This window comes from Lupinus angustifolius, unplaced genomic scaffold, assembly GCF_001865875.1.
Source record: "Lupinus angustifolius cultivar Tanjil unplaced genomic scaffold, LupAngTanjil_v1.0 Scaffold_260_31, whole genome shotgun sequence".
NCBI lineage: Eukaryota > Viridiplantae > Streptophyta > Magnoliopsida > Fabales > Fabaceae > Lupinus > Lupinus angustifolius.
In genome coordinates, this window is record NW_017727405.1 from 3,597 (window position 1) to 21,170 (window position 17,574).

The window sequence follows — 17,574 nt, forward strand, 5'->3', positions numbered from 1 at the left end:
AGTGTGCATTTTTCTATCCGGGGCCTTGGGAATTTCCTCAGCACCAACTTTCTTTCTTATTCTTCTACAATTAGTTATAAAATGTCATATGGCTTGACAACCCGTACAGAAGTCAGGGAGATTCTCATATTCGATTGGCACGAAAAAAGCGAACCCATCTCTTTCCACCAGGATCTGGTTTGGCAACTTAGTCTTGAGATTTAGCTCCACCAAGACTTTGGCAAAGTGACCAAAAGACCTGCTGGAGGTTGCATCATCTAAAGAGATAGGGGTTCCAATCCCCCCAGCTATTGAGAAAATGATTTTGGGGCTCCAATATTCTTGTGGAAGATTGAAGATTTTTACCCAGACTTGTGCAAGAGAGAGCTTTTGAACATTTGGATTAAAATACGGTGTCCATAAAGACATCCTTAGAAAACCAGGTCTTAGACTCCAAGACCCAATGGAGCAAACACTTCTCATGTCTTCCAACGAAGAGAATGAGAAATCATAATATCCTTTCCCCAAAGAAATCATCGACCACTTTCCAATCATTCCCCACAGTGAGTGAAGCTTCTCCTTTAGCTCAGAAAATTTGAGCGGCTTGTCCCCCTTAGAGACGATTATTCTTCGATGGAGGTGGTTCTTGCACTATTGTGATCCAACTTAGTATTCATCCTCAGGGATCTTGATGGCAATAGTGTCCCCATTGATGCAAGGTTACATAAGTTGTAAAATGGCAACATCACACGAGTTTTTTAAGATCTGAGCAAAAGATTTCACCAGAGGGGGAGAGGGTTGAACGGGGTGCTTGCATCCTCCGAGAAAGTTCCACGGGATCACCGCCTCTGTAGATTGCATTCTGAAAAAGAAAAGAAGAGGATCCCCAATAAAGGTGGAAAGTAAATCTCCAAGAAGATTGGAGCTCAAACCCTAGCAGAGAAAAATTGCCACTTGGTAACCATTTCGTAACATCAATTCTGATTTTAGTTTTGGTTATCTTGCTACAATTTTTTATAGTTCAATAATTTTCTTGAGTTTTAAGTATTAGTTATGTATATTATAAGATTCAATTGGACTCATCATTCATAAAATCAATTATAAGATTTACCGTAGAAATTTTGATTCATTAAGTTTTGGGAGGGATAAATATATGTAGTAGTCAGAATATAAAATATGCACCTTGGAAGAGATTAAATTTTATATGTTTTTAATGATTTCAAGTTTTATTTTTTTGTATATTATAAACCTGCACCTATTGAAATTATGGTTAAGATCCGCAACTGGGACTATGGGTATAGGTAAACAAATTCTTAGTTGCATGAATAATGAATTCATTCCTAGAAACAAGATAAGACATTCATATGAACTCGATGTGCCAAAGGGTAAGCACCTACAAAGATAGAATTGTTGTTTGTGCTTTTAATGATGGAATGATGGTTCAAGATATTTAATACTACAAATACAATTTGATTATGTTGTCACGGTGACTGATCTGTATGCTAAAAATAATTATATTATATTTTAAAGTGATGAAATATATTATGGATTAATGTACCCAAAAAATGTACATTATACATTACTGTCATATGCTATTCCTTATGAAGATTTTCCCTACTCATGGCTATAAATGTTATAGTTAAAGTTTTTAAAATAGTATTAGTGAGATTTTTTTGTTTTTACGTTTGAGTTTTTGACATTTTTAGGTGATATGTATATGGAATACGAATTTGAATGACGTTGAACACTCATTGTCACACGATCATACACTTGAAATTTTTATAAATTCTTTTTATCGTATAAATTATTTAAAGAATTTATATTCAGTTTCAATTGACTTGTGGACTATGTTCTACCCTCTTAATTTAATGTTCAATGTCATTATAAAAATTCAATATATCTTTACAGTATATTTAATGAATTTAAAGATATTTTTTTACAAAAATATTATTAATGATTGTGTAAATTTTTAGATTAGCATATTGTGTCATTTTTTGTTATCAAAAATAGGTTCTTACAACAAGGATATGAAGAAAATGGAAAATCATTGAGAAATGGTTGGAGCTTACTTTTGAAGGCTTGAGCCCAAATACTCATTTTATGTTTCATAGCTTCACCAACTAAACTAATTCTAAGATATATGATTTAATTTTATTTCGACCTTAAAATATTAATTAATTTTAAGTTTTATTTTGGGATAATAAATACATCAAGGGTCTTATTAGTTGGTTCCCTAAAGAACATTTCAGCATAATCATACTCCTTTTAAAAGATGACAAATTTAGTCTTAGTAGATGATGATTTGAGTGTTTATTCACTGAAATTTATTTTCAATTTGTAAGTTGTATAGTATAAGTTGAAAACAAAAGTTATTAGTATAGATATAGATTTTGTTTCTAACTATCAATTCTTACTATAATAGTGAGTAAATATATAGCTTTTGTTAATATGTAGAAGAATATTTGTATGTGATGGCATATTGAATATTAAATAGTATTTCTATCATTACTGCGATACAAAGTAATAGCAGGTAGTTTTTCTATTTTTTTTAATAATTTTTTTTTTTAAAAGTTGATAATTTAATTTTTTTCATAATTTTATATGATTACCATGTGTTTGAATGAGAAATAGTTTTGTATAAGATTACTATAACAACATTGATCGCAGAATTTTGATTTTCTCGTGACGGCATAATGATATTTAAACCCTTACTATCACAATTTGTAAACAATGGCAACAAGTAGCTTCTTATGGTCACTAGACCTTACACGTAAAGCCAGCAAGGAAAAAAAATATACAAACCAAATACGAGTTATGTAAACACATTTACACAATCATAATCACAACAAAAATTATAAATTGAAGTGTATTAGTCATTGACTCATTTGATCTTTAATTTGTCTTCTAGCAGCACCATGATTTCTGGTCCAAATATATATGTACTACCTTCCACACAAGTATGTACTAGCGTGTAACATCACTTTTGGGAGTTGTTCTCATTGAGAAAGACAACACATTCTTCACATTTGACTGTTTGGTCTCCATGTGCTACTAATGTGTCACATGATATTGAACTCTTTCCCACCAAGCCTTTTGCCTTCAATGACTCCCTTTTCCAATCTGTGTTATATACTACAACTATAATTGAGACCACACATGCTATTTGTGCTGCAAGCAACCCATAACAAAGACCCACCAACCCTAATTTTAAGACAAAGGCTAACACTATTGCCAATGGAGCTCCAACTAAGTAAAATGAGTAAAAGTTTATACATGCCCCAACACCAGGCCTAGCACTTCCTCTAAGAATTCCACAACTTGTGGTTTGTGGACAATTTGCTACCTCACACAATCCAATTATAGGTAACACAGCCATTGTCATCTCTAACACTTCACTATCACTTGTGAAAACTCTCCCCCATTTGTTCTTCCCTAATGTGATCCATAACAAACCCAATATTGAGCTTGTAAGCGCCATTCCTATGGCTACTATACTTGATAAGGTTGCCCTTTCGGGTTGACCTGCACCGAGTTCATTGCCAACCCTAGTTGAAACCGATGCACTTAGTGCCATTGGCAAAGTGTACATAAGTGATGTAGTTTGTATCACTATGCCCGCGGAGGCTAGAGCAACTCGAGGATTATGAAGATAGCCAGCTAGAATGGTCATGAACTCATACCACCACCATTCCAAGCAAACACCTAGGCAACTTTGTATAGAAAATTTTATTAGCATACCCCATTCTTTGCCTAGTGTAGTAGCAGTAGTAGTAACATTATTGTTATTATTACCACTAGTGAAATTTTGTGGTTGTGACAAGGGACAAGATATTTTTAATAATGGGATATAAAGTGAGTCCTTATTTGAGATGTTCGTGTAGAACATGTATGATAGAAGGAAGAAAAGGGTGTTGAAGTTGGCAACAAAAGATGAAATAGCAATACCGGGTACACCAAGATGAAGTTTGAATGTGAAAGAAATTAGCATTGGGATGTGTATGATAATTGAAAGCAAAGTGCACCATAATAGTGGCCAAGTTGTCCCTTTGCTACGTAAATAGATTCTAATAGGGTGAAGAAAGCTATTTGCTATGAGATCAGGGACCGAGAAGCGGCAATAGATGCTAGCCACTCGAGTTATGTCCGGGTTTTGATGAAGACAAAGCATGAAAGGTTCAAGTTTGAGCCACCAGAGACAAATGGGCAATGATGTTAGCAATAACATGAAGATTGTCCTTTGTAGTGTGAGAGAGACTAAGGAGAAGTTTCGTGAACCAATGGCTTGGGTGCAGAGAGGTTCCATACCCATAGCTAGACCTGCAGCATGATTGGTTTTAGATTATATTTGAGATAAAGAAAAATTAGCTTAGTTTACTTTTGTAATTTGTTGTTGTTTAACTTCTACATCAAGTTTTTACATTTAGTTTAAGAAAGAAAATGAGATATCCATAATTTTCCTATCTTTAGTTGCATTTCCATCTCTATTTTCCTTTCCTAAAACATAAGTGGTCAAAGTTTGTGTGGAAATTTAGGAGGACAAAGGAGATTGTTATTCTTTTAATCACTGTCCTACTTTTTTATGTTACATTGTGTCTTAATCCAATAGAAATTTGACATATACTAGAAAATAAAATTAAAAAATAACATAATATTTTTATGTGATTTTATGAGATATGATTGATTTGAGACATAAGGATGAAAAGATTTTGGGACAGAAGATCCAGTTCTTTGTTTATTAGTCTATCTTTCTCATTAAAATATAAAAATTGTCAAAAATGTTGTCCCCAATTGAAATTCTGACGTATGATAATGAACATAAATTCGGAAAGTGCGTAGGGTTTGTAACTGGATATTCGATAATAGATACATTAAATTATTACCTTAATAATTGATAAATTTGTTATACAAACAAATAAAAAGCATGTCATCTTATTTATGTTGTTTTTTCAAAGTTTTATGGAATATTATTAGTATCCTATCGATTATGATATGATTGTATAATAGTTCAACTAATACTTTATTAATCAAAATAATACTAGTTAATAACTTTTAATAAATACAATAAATTTATAAAATATAAATATTATTATTTGAAATACAAAAGTTAATTATTAAAATGTTCATTGGTTAACTATGTTAAAAAAACTGAGGTTCAATGTTCCTATTATTTTGAAAAATATTGATTTGTGTGATATTTTTTATTTTTGACAGGTCTAATTGTATCATGTGGATATGTTTACAAGTTGAACTAAGTAATATGGTAAGATAGATACAAATAGGTGGAAATATGTGAAGTCAGGCCTTACCTTAAAGGAGCTTGGGTGTATTTGTTTAATAAATATTCTAAAGCATAGACCTTACATATTTAAAAATAGGATATGTTAAACTAATTAAAGGTGTCTTAATATGCATATATTTAAATATGCTAATATGCTACTTTTTACTAGGTTAATTTAAGTCTAACAATGAAATTAAAAATTTATATATAATAATATTACTTATATTAAAATAATATAGTATAAGTATTATTATATAATATAATTTAATAGGTTGACATCTTAGACTCAATAAATATTTTAGATGTCTAAAGTATAACAAGTTAAACTAAATATTTTTTTTAATATTTAGGTCTGATCTATTTAAGAAAAGAGTTTTTATTAATCTAATTTGCTATAAATCAAATAGTAGTTCATCAATTAATGATATAACCCTTTTCACCATTATACAATATTGGTTTTATCATCTTCACCAGACATGGATAATATGAGATGTTTAAAAAAAATTAATTAGAAATGACGTATTCTTCTTGATATTGTTCTCAATAACTATTTATTTAATAACATACTTCCCTTTTTTAATTTAATCCATATGCAATTATTTATAGATTTTATTTGGACCCACTAAACTCATTATTTAATGAGTCATACGTGACTTCCAAACAGTGATAAAGAATATTAAAAAAATTAAGACTCAAATTAATTACTAAAAACGCAAAAACATATTTGGTAGCAAAAAATTAAAAATCTGAAATATTTTTTTATAATATCTTAGGGATGTTTTAATTCTAATCAAAGACAATTTAGTCAATGTTTAAGAATTTTTAAAAGTAAACTGAGAAAATTCCCTTTTTAAGAAGTGTTCCTCCATATTTACATGCTTATTTTATTTTATGAAAAAGCAATTAGCAAGTATAACTAATTTAGTAGTAAAGTAATGCAAAAACATGCACCTGATAAGACAGAGTAACCAGTAATGTTAGTGAAGCCTATGGCCAAAGCACCACCAGCTAACTCCATGCTTCCCAACCTTCCCATGCACACAACTAATATCATGTTTTTCAGATAACCCACAACACCCATTGCTGCTATTGGTAAACCTATGTCTCCCATTCTCTTTATCTCTTCCACTACCTGTAACAAATATAATATAATATAATATAACTATATTCTATATGAAGAATAAGTGAAACAATTGAAAATCAATGAAGAAGTAGAAGCTTCTGAAAGGAATTGTTTTTGTTGTTGTAAGGCCTTGTACCTCAGAAGTTGTCGGGTATGTGTGTGTCTTTTGGGATTTCTCCTCCACAACCATCTCAAATTTTATTAGCTTTCCTTTCCTTGTTTCCTTATGTGTTTTGAGATGTATAATTGAGAGAAACACAATGTAAAAGTGGGTGTCTTTTTTTCTCACACACTACTTAATTAATTACAATATCACAAAGTGAGAGGGGACCATAAAGGAGAGAAGAAAGGGAACATGCAAAGTGGGTGTGAGTGTGAGACTAAGAAGTGAGGTGAGAAACCATTATATAAGGTTTTGAGGGTGGTGGGTACGTATATTATTTCGTTAGCATTGCTGGATTTCTTTGTAAGTGTAAAAGCTATGAAAATTTAGGGTGCAAAGATGGGAGTTCTAGAATAGAATGATTCCAAAAAATACTAACTAAACACATGAAGTGTACACACTATACAATAAAGTAAGAATTATGCATTATCTCAAAAGGTTATATATACATTTAGAAGATGGTCCATGAATAATTATTGTTACTATTTCTAACTTTGGTTACTCATACTGGATTAGATTATTACAACGAGTTTGGAGCCATCTTTCCGGTTGAGTAGTATTACATGGTAAATGTACAACAACTAGACCTTTATTTTTAAGGTTGCTCTCTCTTTCCCATCTCCTTTAAAAAGAAAATGTCTGTCTTTATTTTTGCTTTGAAATGGCAGCATATCCAATATCCAATCCAAAAATTTCAGGCTACGGGGCAATAAATATATATCTATATATATATAATTAAAAATATAGTAGATTTTTATAAACAAATAATAAAATATATGCATTACTAATGTGATTATGTGAGTAAAAGGACACTGGACACCCAACCCTTACAAAGAGTAAATCATATAATTTTTTTTATTATAATACCATTCCACACCAATAAAAATATAAAACAAAGAAACATGACCAACACAAATTTGCATTGTCTAATATGATATTTCTTAATTTGGAGATACTGACTTATTTTTTTTTTTCGATTTCAATACTATTAAAACAATCTATTACATAAGTAATACCCAATACCTAATTTTATGTTAAGTACTTGCCAATGCCAAGATTACTTTTTAGTATAAAAGTTATATTGTGAACCGGTAAAGGCTATGGGGGATGGAGATTCTCTTCATTATTGTGTCGTTCAGTAGTTAAATGTGAGAGGGATAAATAATTTATAATTATTCAATTTAGAAATAAATATAAATTTAGATCCTTAAAATTTTACTTATGTGACATGTTAACATATTTATCTAATATTATACCCTCCTGTACAAGAAAGGATCTAGAATAAGCAGGACAGGACTAGAGATAGGCTTTTCTGATTTTGGGGTTTGAAAAATAAAATTATACGACAAAAATTTAGGCTAAAAATTATAGGATACGGAAATTACAAAGCACAATTTTTCTTTTACATTTTATTTATACAACAAGAACAACATTGCATATATATATATATATATATATATATATATATATATATAATAAAGAGGATTAATATATCCTCTTACTAAATGATCATATTAATCCTCCAACCTCTAAAAAAAAGTAACACAAATTACTTGTAAATCAATTATTAATAAATAAAGTATATTATTGTGACACATGTCATTTTCTTATTAACAGAAGGATTAATAGAATAATATAGTAAAAAAATATATCATTTTCAACCTAACAAAATAACTTAAAACATTTTGGGGCGTGCCCCCCCTATTATTTAGGTAAATTCGTCACTGTCTATATCAATTTTATGAAAGTTGTGTAACTTTACTATTGTCTTGAGGCTTTTTCCACTAATTTATTACAAGGATATTATATCATTTTTCATAGTTGAATATTTATCATGTATTTAATATATAAATCCCAATTTTTTTCCTGAAATAACACTTTAATAGTACATCCTTGAATAAGTGGAGTTTATTCAAGCTATATACTCCTAAATTAGTTCCTTATTAGAGCAAATTTAACTGAGTAAATAGATATTTTGGTCTGTGATAGTGTAGTTAACTTTCACTTTAGTCCCTGATATGATATATGAGTTATATTTTTAGTTTCTAAATGTGTAGTCACCTTTCATTTTAGTCCTTTGGAGATAAAATTAGATTTTAGTTTGTGAGAATGTTTAACTAAGTGACATCAAACACAATAAGAGACTTGCTCAGTGTCATCAAACACCTTTAAGGACTAAAAAGATAATTTTTATCTATTATGAACTAAAATAAAGGGTGACTAAACTATTAGTGACTAAAACGATATATAATTTACAATTATCATACACTAAAATAAACAGTAGGTATACTATGAGATCATATTGGCTATTTATTCACTAATAAAATATTGGTCTAGTGGTCTAAGGTTTGTTAGATCCTTAGAATAACTAAAAGGTCAAAAATTTGATTTTTGTATGCAACACTTATTGAGATGGATAGTCACGCATCCCAAAAGAGATTCATTTTCTAAAAGGGTAAGAAAATATCATTAGTAGTATAAAAAAGATAAACTATTAATTCAAATTTGAATCAATTTGAGGTGGACAAAAATTGGGGACTTAAGCATATAAAAATACAGAGAGGATCTACACACTATATTCTATGAGAAAATAGCTACAAACGCGTGTACAGGATCTAAAAATGTATATTCCTAAGGGATATATTAGTTAGTATATATATGAAAAAACAATGTGAAAATAGTGCTGCAATAAAAGCGCAAATACCTTATTTAAACCGTGCGATATATGCATTGATCAAATGATGCTCGAAATTTCTCTTCTTTACTTATCCTACTTTGTCAATTTCTCAAATATGTAGAAGCATAGGCATGTTCTCTGCCAAACAAGATATGTACATATGTGTTGTATGACCTTAAAATTTCATCTTCACGTTTAAAAGAAAGCTATTAAAATGTGCATGTGAACGAGTCTATTGCTAGTTGCTACTATACCTCTATTGAGGTCATGTTTGGCATATTTTGGGCTATGACGATAATTCTCTAGCAAGTTCATCCAGTCATACAGTACTTCCTTTGTGTGTTTTGGGAAATGACAGGCCATCCATAATTGATAATATTATATTTTGAGAATAAAATATTTCCTTATGCCATAAGATAATTTATCTCCTTAACTTTGCACAATGTTTGACATGTGTTTTGTTTTTTCTTTTATAATATATTTTAAAATGAAAAGTTCAAATGAAGAGAAATAAGATACATGACAAACATTGTGTGGAAGTATGAAAAAATATTTTATTCACTTTGTTTTTTTAAGTTAACACTATCATTTTCAAAGGAAGAATAAAACTCTCATGTAATAATGGAGCTTAACCCTACCATAAAACTAGCTAGGATGATACCTTATGCATTAATGAAAATATACACGTGGCCTAAGATTGAGTAGACTTTTAATATTATGTTGGAATAAAAATATCTAATTTTATCTCAAAAGCTAGCTTACTGAGAAGAAACGCTGGAGCTATTATAAATTCACCCATAGTATGTATATGATATTATGTATTTTGAATATAAGAAAATATGGCTTGTTTTCTGGTTAAAAAAAACAAATATTGCGGCAATAATAGTTCTCACCATTTTCTAGGGTGGAGAAGTTTTGGTTATTCCTCTCCCATAATTATTTGTTATGATGTGAATTTTAACGTTTAGCATTGCATGAATACAACATGACTACACCAACAATCCTCTAAAGTTTGTCTTAGAAGGAGGTTTTGAATTAATTTTTCTATAGGCATTATATTATTATCTTTATAATAATAATTATATATATTTTTATATTACCAATAATATCCTAAGGAACTAATCCCATCTGGGTTGTGTGGTTCCTCCTAATAAGTTTCGTTCTCAGGAATCGAACACTTGATATTTTGATCATCTTAGAATTTAATAAAGTTTTACATCATTAGACCAACATCTCCTTATACTGGGAGATAACTTATCTTCAACTAGTAAAAGTATGACATTATATACATGTCATGATTTTAGTGAATATAAGAAGATAATTTATATATTCATTCCAGATACTTTATTAGTTTGTGTGAAGGTGGAGTCTTTGGGAATCATTTCATTAATCTCTTTTGATAATTTGCTAGTATGCAGTCACTTCAATAAGCTATCTATCACAAGTAGGGCCATTGAAACTAACGGATTTCTAATAAAATTAGATTGTATTGTAAGCAAAAAATTTGCCTTTTGATCACATGTATGCACCAAGATATTTTGGATATATATCCAAAATCACAAAACTTCTCAAACCTCCCCACCACCTTTCCTATTGCATCACGCACCTTGTCCACAAAAGTTACTACACTCTTCTTGTAATTCGGATATGTAATATTGTTCCCCACTCCCCTATTCTAGTGAGAGTTTGTAATTCGTATATGCAACAGATTTGTTGCATGTTGATCTTATATACACACACGTTATTTCCATACGACAGGTAAAGGTGGTTTTACACAACTAAAGCCATTATAAATATGAACGTGCGCGGTGAGTAGGAGAAATTATTGGAACCAACCAAGAATAATCTTGGACCAATGATCCAAGATTATTGATTCGGATGAGTACCATCTAATAATTTCTGAATGACTATGGGGGTTGAGCACTTAATATATGTTTAATAAATTAAGTTATATTTTAGTTTTTTTTATTCCCTTAATTCCAAAACTATACTTAAGTATATTTTTTACCACGTGTAATAGTCTCTATCCAATACTGTGCTCGACGATAGGGATTAGGAATGGCAACGGGGTGGGTCGGGGTCGGGTTTGTACATACCCAAACCCAAACCCGAAATTAAAAACCCGAACCCAAACCCAAACTCAACGGGGTTAAAATTAAAAATACCATCCCCAAACCCGTTGGGTTTCGGGTAACCCGAACCCGAAAAAAAACCCGAAAATGATAAAGTATTAAGTAAAATATGATATTATTTTCGTGTAATTTTTCTCTAACATTTCTATTTTCTCTTGCATTATTTTATTTCTTTTATGTTTGAAGATCCAATAGTATGTAAAGTAAAATAAAAATTAAAAACAATTGGCAAATGATAGAAATTTCAATTTTAAATTGAATTACCTTACTTTGGGGCGGGTTCGGGTTAGGGTATTTGCTATACCAAACCCAAACCCGAAATTTAAACCCGGGTAAAACCCGAACCCAATCACATTGGGTTTTCCCCATTAAATTCGGGTTCGGTTCGGGCGGGTACCCACGGGTTCGGTTTTTAGGCAGATACGGGTAGTAGCTACCTGCTACTCGTTTCAAAATAGAAGAGTAATACTCATACCCGAGCGGGTACCCGCAGGTTTCCTCTATTATAAATAAATTTTTAAATTTTTATTTCTATTGTGTTTCAAATAAGATAAAACATAATTATTTTTGTACATTTTGATTGAATATTTGGCAAAAATGCTAAATTTATTAGTGTTTTCTATATGTGTGATTTTTTGTTCTCATTTCTTTAACAAAAAGTATATATTTTCTTTGTAAAACATGTGTGTTTCTACACATGTAATAATATGTGTTTCTATACTTTCTATACATGTAATAATATTTGTAGGGTGTTTCACCACCAAACTCAATAAAATATGTATGTAAACAAAGTAAAGAGAAAAAATATACATAGTGTAATAAATGTTAGAATAATGTATTTTTTATTTTAATTAAATATAATATATTAATCATATAAATAACGGATATGTGCAGGTACGGGTACTGTACTATGAGTATTTTTAAAAACTCGTTTATAATACTCGCAAGTACCCAATTGTGACACGTACTCCGTGTCCGTACGGGTTTTACCTGCAGGTACACATGAGTACAAGTTTTTTTGTCATCCCTACCGAACGATATGGACTCTCAAATGCTCAAAAGAATCCGTATCCCACCTGCATATATATTTCGATATTACCCCTATTTCCGGAAAAAGCGTTGGTCATCACCTTGGCAAACATCTCACTAATACTACATATTAACCTTCATTCATTTTTTATATATCTTTTTAGCAACAAAAAAAAAGTCATCACTACTTAAGTGAAAAATTCGAAATTTTTTATTATATTATTTATAATTATTGTTTCTAAATGTGTTATTAATTAGGTATCCATCATAAAATTATTGAAGGTAATAGTATGATAATACAACCATTCAACCAATGTTTCACTTATTAAACTATATTAATATCAATATTGAAATTACTTACACAATCTGTTAAAATAAAATGTGTGACTTTATGGTATATATATTTTAAAGTATAGAGAAAGGAAATTTATATTCCCTTCATTGTTGGACCATCCAGTACTAAAATGAGAGAGGAATGAATGAGAATTCTATACGTTTTGATTTTTAAATTATAACAAATATGGACCCTAAAAAATGATGTCAGATGTCAACATTTCTACCAAGTATTAGACTCTCTAGTATTAGAGTCGTTCTTCACTCAAACAAAGGTAGCGGTTATAGGTTTGATCATCCAAAACAATATTTAGTAAAAGTTAAGTAACTTTCATAAAAAATATGTAATTTTAAATGAAAACCAATTTATATGACTAATACATTTGAAATGAAAATTATCTAGTATAACAAATTTTAACCAATTTTAACTGATATAATTATAAAAGATATATAATTCTTGTACTATAAAACTAATTCAAGGGTTTTGCAATTCAACCTAACAATATGGTTTTCACAGCTATGTTTCTAACTTCTTTTTAACTAATGAATTATAATAATTAGGGAAGACAATATAATCATAAGGATAAATTAGGTAAAAAAGGTAAAATGCACTCATATCTTCAAGTTTTAATGAAATTATATAAATTGTCCTAATATGTTTTAAACCTATATAAATTTCCTCTAATTTATATATGTACATCACACTAACTACCTCGTAAGAAAGATGAGTGTCATAAAATTTCATATAGTGTTGGTGTAATTTGCTCTTAACTAATTAATTAATAAGACATTAGCTATGATAACTTGATCCTTTGTAATTTGCAATAGAATTTAATTATGAAATAAAAAAAGACATTACTCTTATACTATTTCAAATTGTTTCCATAATATAGCTAATTTTATGCAAATCTTGTGTGAGATTAAATAAAGTTACATTATTCATTCTCTATGACCGTTAATTGTCATTAGCGCATATATTTATTTGTAAAATAAATTGCTGTTCATAAGTGCCCATAAACTTAAAGTCAATAAAATATGCTTTATTTTATACTCAACACTTAAACTAGTTGTTGTTAATGATATAAGGAAATGACGAGAAATAATTTAAAGTTTTAAACAAAAAGTAGTGCACAAATCATCATTTTATTATCTTTATTTTGTCATTTATTGGAGATGAAAAGGATAGGGTAGACAACTCAAAATCAAATAAAAAAAATCGCATTTTATATAAAAACTTATAGTATTGTAGATAATATCGAAATGATGTAACTTTATATTAATGTATCATTATTAGGAAATATAAACTGTTTGATTTTATTTTTTATTCAAATATTTATTATTTTATAGGATTGATACTTTATGAAAATATTTAAGATAATAATAAAGGAGGAGAGAGCTTGTTCCTTGGTTTAACGATAGTTGAATTTTAGTTTCTCCATTAAGTTATAAGAAATTATAATTTTCATACTTAACAATATCACATATGTCAAAACTTATGTCATCACCATTTCCTAAATGCTAAGTGACACATAATACAAAGGGAAGCAAAACAAAATAAATTATAAAAAACTCATTTTGAATCGTTACAAAACATATCTACAATTCTAATGAGATATTGCTTAAATAAACACACGAAAAAAGTTATTTAATTTAATAATCACATTCGATATACAAATTTATAAATGATCAATTTATTCTGATTAATATATAATTAATTAATTAAAAGTAAATTACATTAACACTCTTCGATATTTAACTTAAGAGAATAAAGTATCGCCTCATATCAGTAGATAAGTTATCTACTCAAAACACTTAAATTATAACATGTGCCATATTTAACATTTTTACAAAAATATTTCTAAAAACTACAAAAAAAGGGCATATGTCATGATTTTAGTGTTTCAAGTAGATACCATATGTAGTGATATAAAGCGATACTTTATTCTCTTAACATAATGACACTTATTACCTTTTTTATTTAAAAGATTACAAATTTACAATCATCTCCTCTACATGGTTAATTAGTATAATGTATATATAAAAATTAGGTGTGGTTTATACAGATACAAAAAATGATGAGTGATTTGTGTAATTCACTAAAACTTAAGTGATGTCAGTGTTATTTACTCGCTCTAAGGTAAATAATATATTAAGATGGGGATTCACTTACTCCAATATTTTGTTTATAATGGTCCATTATATTCGAGATAAATCCAATTGTTTGAATTAATAAGTAGGTTTGAACCATTATATTCCTCTAAAATGGATGACTATGATATAAAGTATATTTTTTAAACTTACTCTTGAAATAAGTGAATCATATCTCATATATTAATTTAAAAAGCAATACTTATTAATTATATTATTTATTGTGCCTATTTTGTCCTCAATATTTTTTTTCTACCAAAAAACAATATAATATTATTTTCTTATTTTATCCTTATTATCTACTTATTTTAAAAGTATATTTAAAAAATTGAATATTAGACCAGTTGAATAAATTCAACCGTAAATTTAGCGCAAAAAATTATATTTGAATTTATAACATACAAACTATACATTACAAACGATAGGAAAGCGAGTTGACAGGCACGATAGTGCATGTCAACACGCTAGTCCTAATAAAGGAAAAGGAACGGAGGTAGTAAAAACTAAAAAGTATAGGCACTCAATTTCACTCCCTTTCATTCTTGTGTTCCCCATTTTTTGGGATAATTATCTTTTTCCTTTGTTAATGATCTTTAGTTTGATCTTTTATAGAATCGTTTATAAGAAATGTAGTTCACATTGTAGGTCTTGTTTTTATAACATTACAGCGAGAAGTCGCATCATTATTATCTAGAAAGTTGTTTAATTTTTTTCTTACCTAACCACTCAAAACATTCAGATAATCGAAGGTGTCTTCCTTTTTCTCTCCTTACCTAACATAAATCCTTAAATAATATAAGTCACTCTAAGTTATAATTATTATCATAACTCTTTTTTATAAGATATTTTTGTCTCATCATAGGTAATGAAGTAATTCATTTTCGGTGTATGATTGTCTCTTCCAACTAGTGTCGCTTACAAGAATTAAATCATTGAATTTTTTGTCTATCTAAAATTTAATAAGACCTAATACTATTAGACCAATATTTTGTTAATTGAGAAAAAACTCTTACAAATAGAATCAAAAGAAAAGCATTATTGACTACAAAAGAGAAAATGAACAACAAATGAATCTAAATCATTAGACTAATAGACTAATGCATTATTTTATTTGTAAAAGTTTTTTTTTTAAAGTTCTATGAATAATAAATGAATTTGTTACCAAAATATTTTTATTTAGTACAAAGACAAAATGATTTAGATTCATTAATAAATTTTTTTATAAATGTGATACAACTTTTGACAAAATTAATGATGTTTTCGTTTTCCCGTTTGAAACTACCTAAGAAGATTTCAAGAAAAAAGTCGAAGGTAGGAATGGCAGTAGGTTTGGCGGGTACTCTGACAGATATATTTATGAGTACCCAACGAGTTTTAATTTTAATTATATATTTCTATACTTTATTATAATCAATATGTAAAAGTGATTATTACATGAATAATAAAATATATTCATCAAATTTGATACCTTTCCTAATGGCCCTTTTCTGAGCCTTAACAAAATAATGTTCACTTCTTTACTCGTTACTTACCATGATATCTCTCAAACCTCGGTTTGCTTGCTATCCGGTAAGCAACAAGTAAAGAGGGGCAGCTGTGAACACCCAATTTTGTCCGGCCCAGAAAAAAGCCCAAAAAATCATTTTATGTATTTTGATATTTTCCAAAATTTTAATATTTGATGAATAAAAATAATTAAGATATTTTTATGAAATTTTTATAATTATTTTCGAAATTTTCTAAATATAAGAAAACAAAACAAAATCAAGTTCCTAAATCTAATGATTAGGTTAACTATAAATTCGAAAAATAATAAACAAATGAAGTTCCTAAATCCAAGTGATTAGGTTAACTGAAAATTCAAAATAATGATAAATTAATATTGATTTTAAGTGGTTAGGTTGACCAAAATTTTCAAAACTAATTTAAATTTAAAAAAACGTTTTTTTTATTTATTTTAATTTTTCGAAATTTTTAATGTATAGGAAATAATTAAATTTATTTTTGTCCATGTTTTTATAAAATTTTCGAAATAATTTAAATAAGTTAAATAATTAAATATACTAACAACCTAATTTAAATTTGAAAAAGGAATAACAGAAAATTATTTAAATAATATGAAAAGATAGAGTCAAACCAATCTGTTAAGATCCCTAAAATTAAGAGATTAAATTTATTTAAATTTGAAATTTTGTTAACCTAAATGTTAGGATTCGGTGGTTGAAAGTTCGCTATAAATAGAGCCTATAGTGAACATAAAAGGGGGACACAAAAAAGTCACCTACACTAAGAGAGAGAAAAGACTATCTTTTACTTTTAGAGCGATCCAGTGCAGGCAGATCCATGCCATTCCCATGCACTTGTGTAGACATTGAATCACAGCAGTCAGATCTGCTTACTTTCCACTCCTTCACGTTGACCAGAAATCCAGCCAATCAGACCAAGAAAAATGTCACAGTTACAGTACACTGTGCCATACGGGATCACTACACCCACTGGAACACGGGTTCTAGTGCAGCCGTGTGCACAGAACCTTCTGTGCACCCTCCTCAGCCATCCAACACGGACACGCCACGTGTCCAGACTCTTCACACCATCATCTCCTCATCCACTCACATGCTGTCAAGTGTCCAAGAGTTACCCAAGTACCACACACTAGTCTCATCCTCACATGGCGAATTCCCACAAAAAGGTAGGCATTTGTTATATAAT

At 29.2% G+C, this 17,574-nt stretch overlaps 1 protein-coding gene across 1 annotated transcript; it reads right to left on the bottom strand.

Moving 5' to 3' along the window:
- Positions 1-2,827: 2,827 nt before the first annotated feature.
- On the bottom strand, positions 2,828-6,790 carry LOC109340823 (protein DETOXIFICATION 55-like). The gene is made up of 3 exons (XM_019578569.1): positions 6,517-6,790; positions 6,209-6,389; positions 2,828-4,296 (listed from the first exon to the last, which is right to left on the bottom strand). Exons 1-3 carry the CDS (start codon positions 6,568-6,570, stop codon positions 2,957-2,959), a joined length of 1,575 nt encoding a protein of 524 aa, XP_019434114.1. The 5' UTR covers positions 6,571-6,790; the 3' UTR covers positions 2,828-2,956.
- Positions 6,791-17,574: the final 10,784 nt, after the last annotated feature.

Bases quoted from the DNA above. Each gene is read 5' to 3' on its own strand.
- LOC109340823 (XM_019578569.1), bottom strand. From the start codon at position 6,570: ATGGTTGTGGAGGAGAAATCCCAAAAGACACACACATACCCGACAACT. The intron at 6,390-6,516 runs GTACAAGGCCTT...TATTTGTTACAG, and splicing joins CATACCCGACAACTTCTGAG to GTAGTGGAAGAGATAAAGAG. The intron at 4,297-6,208 runs GTGCATGTTTTT...ATCATGCTGCAG, and splicing joins TGGTTACTCTGTCTTATCAG to GTCTAGCTATGGGTATGGAA.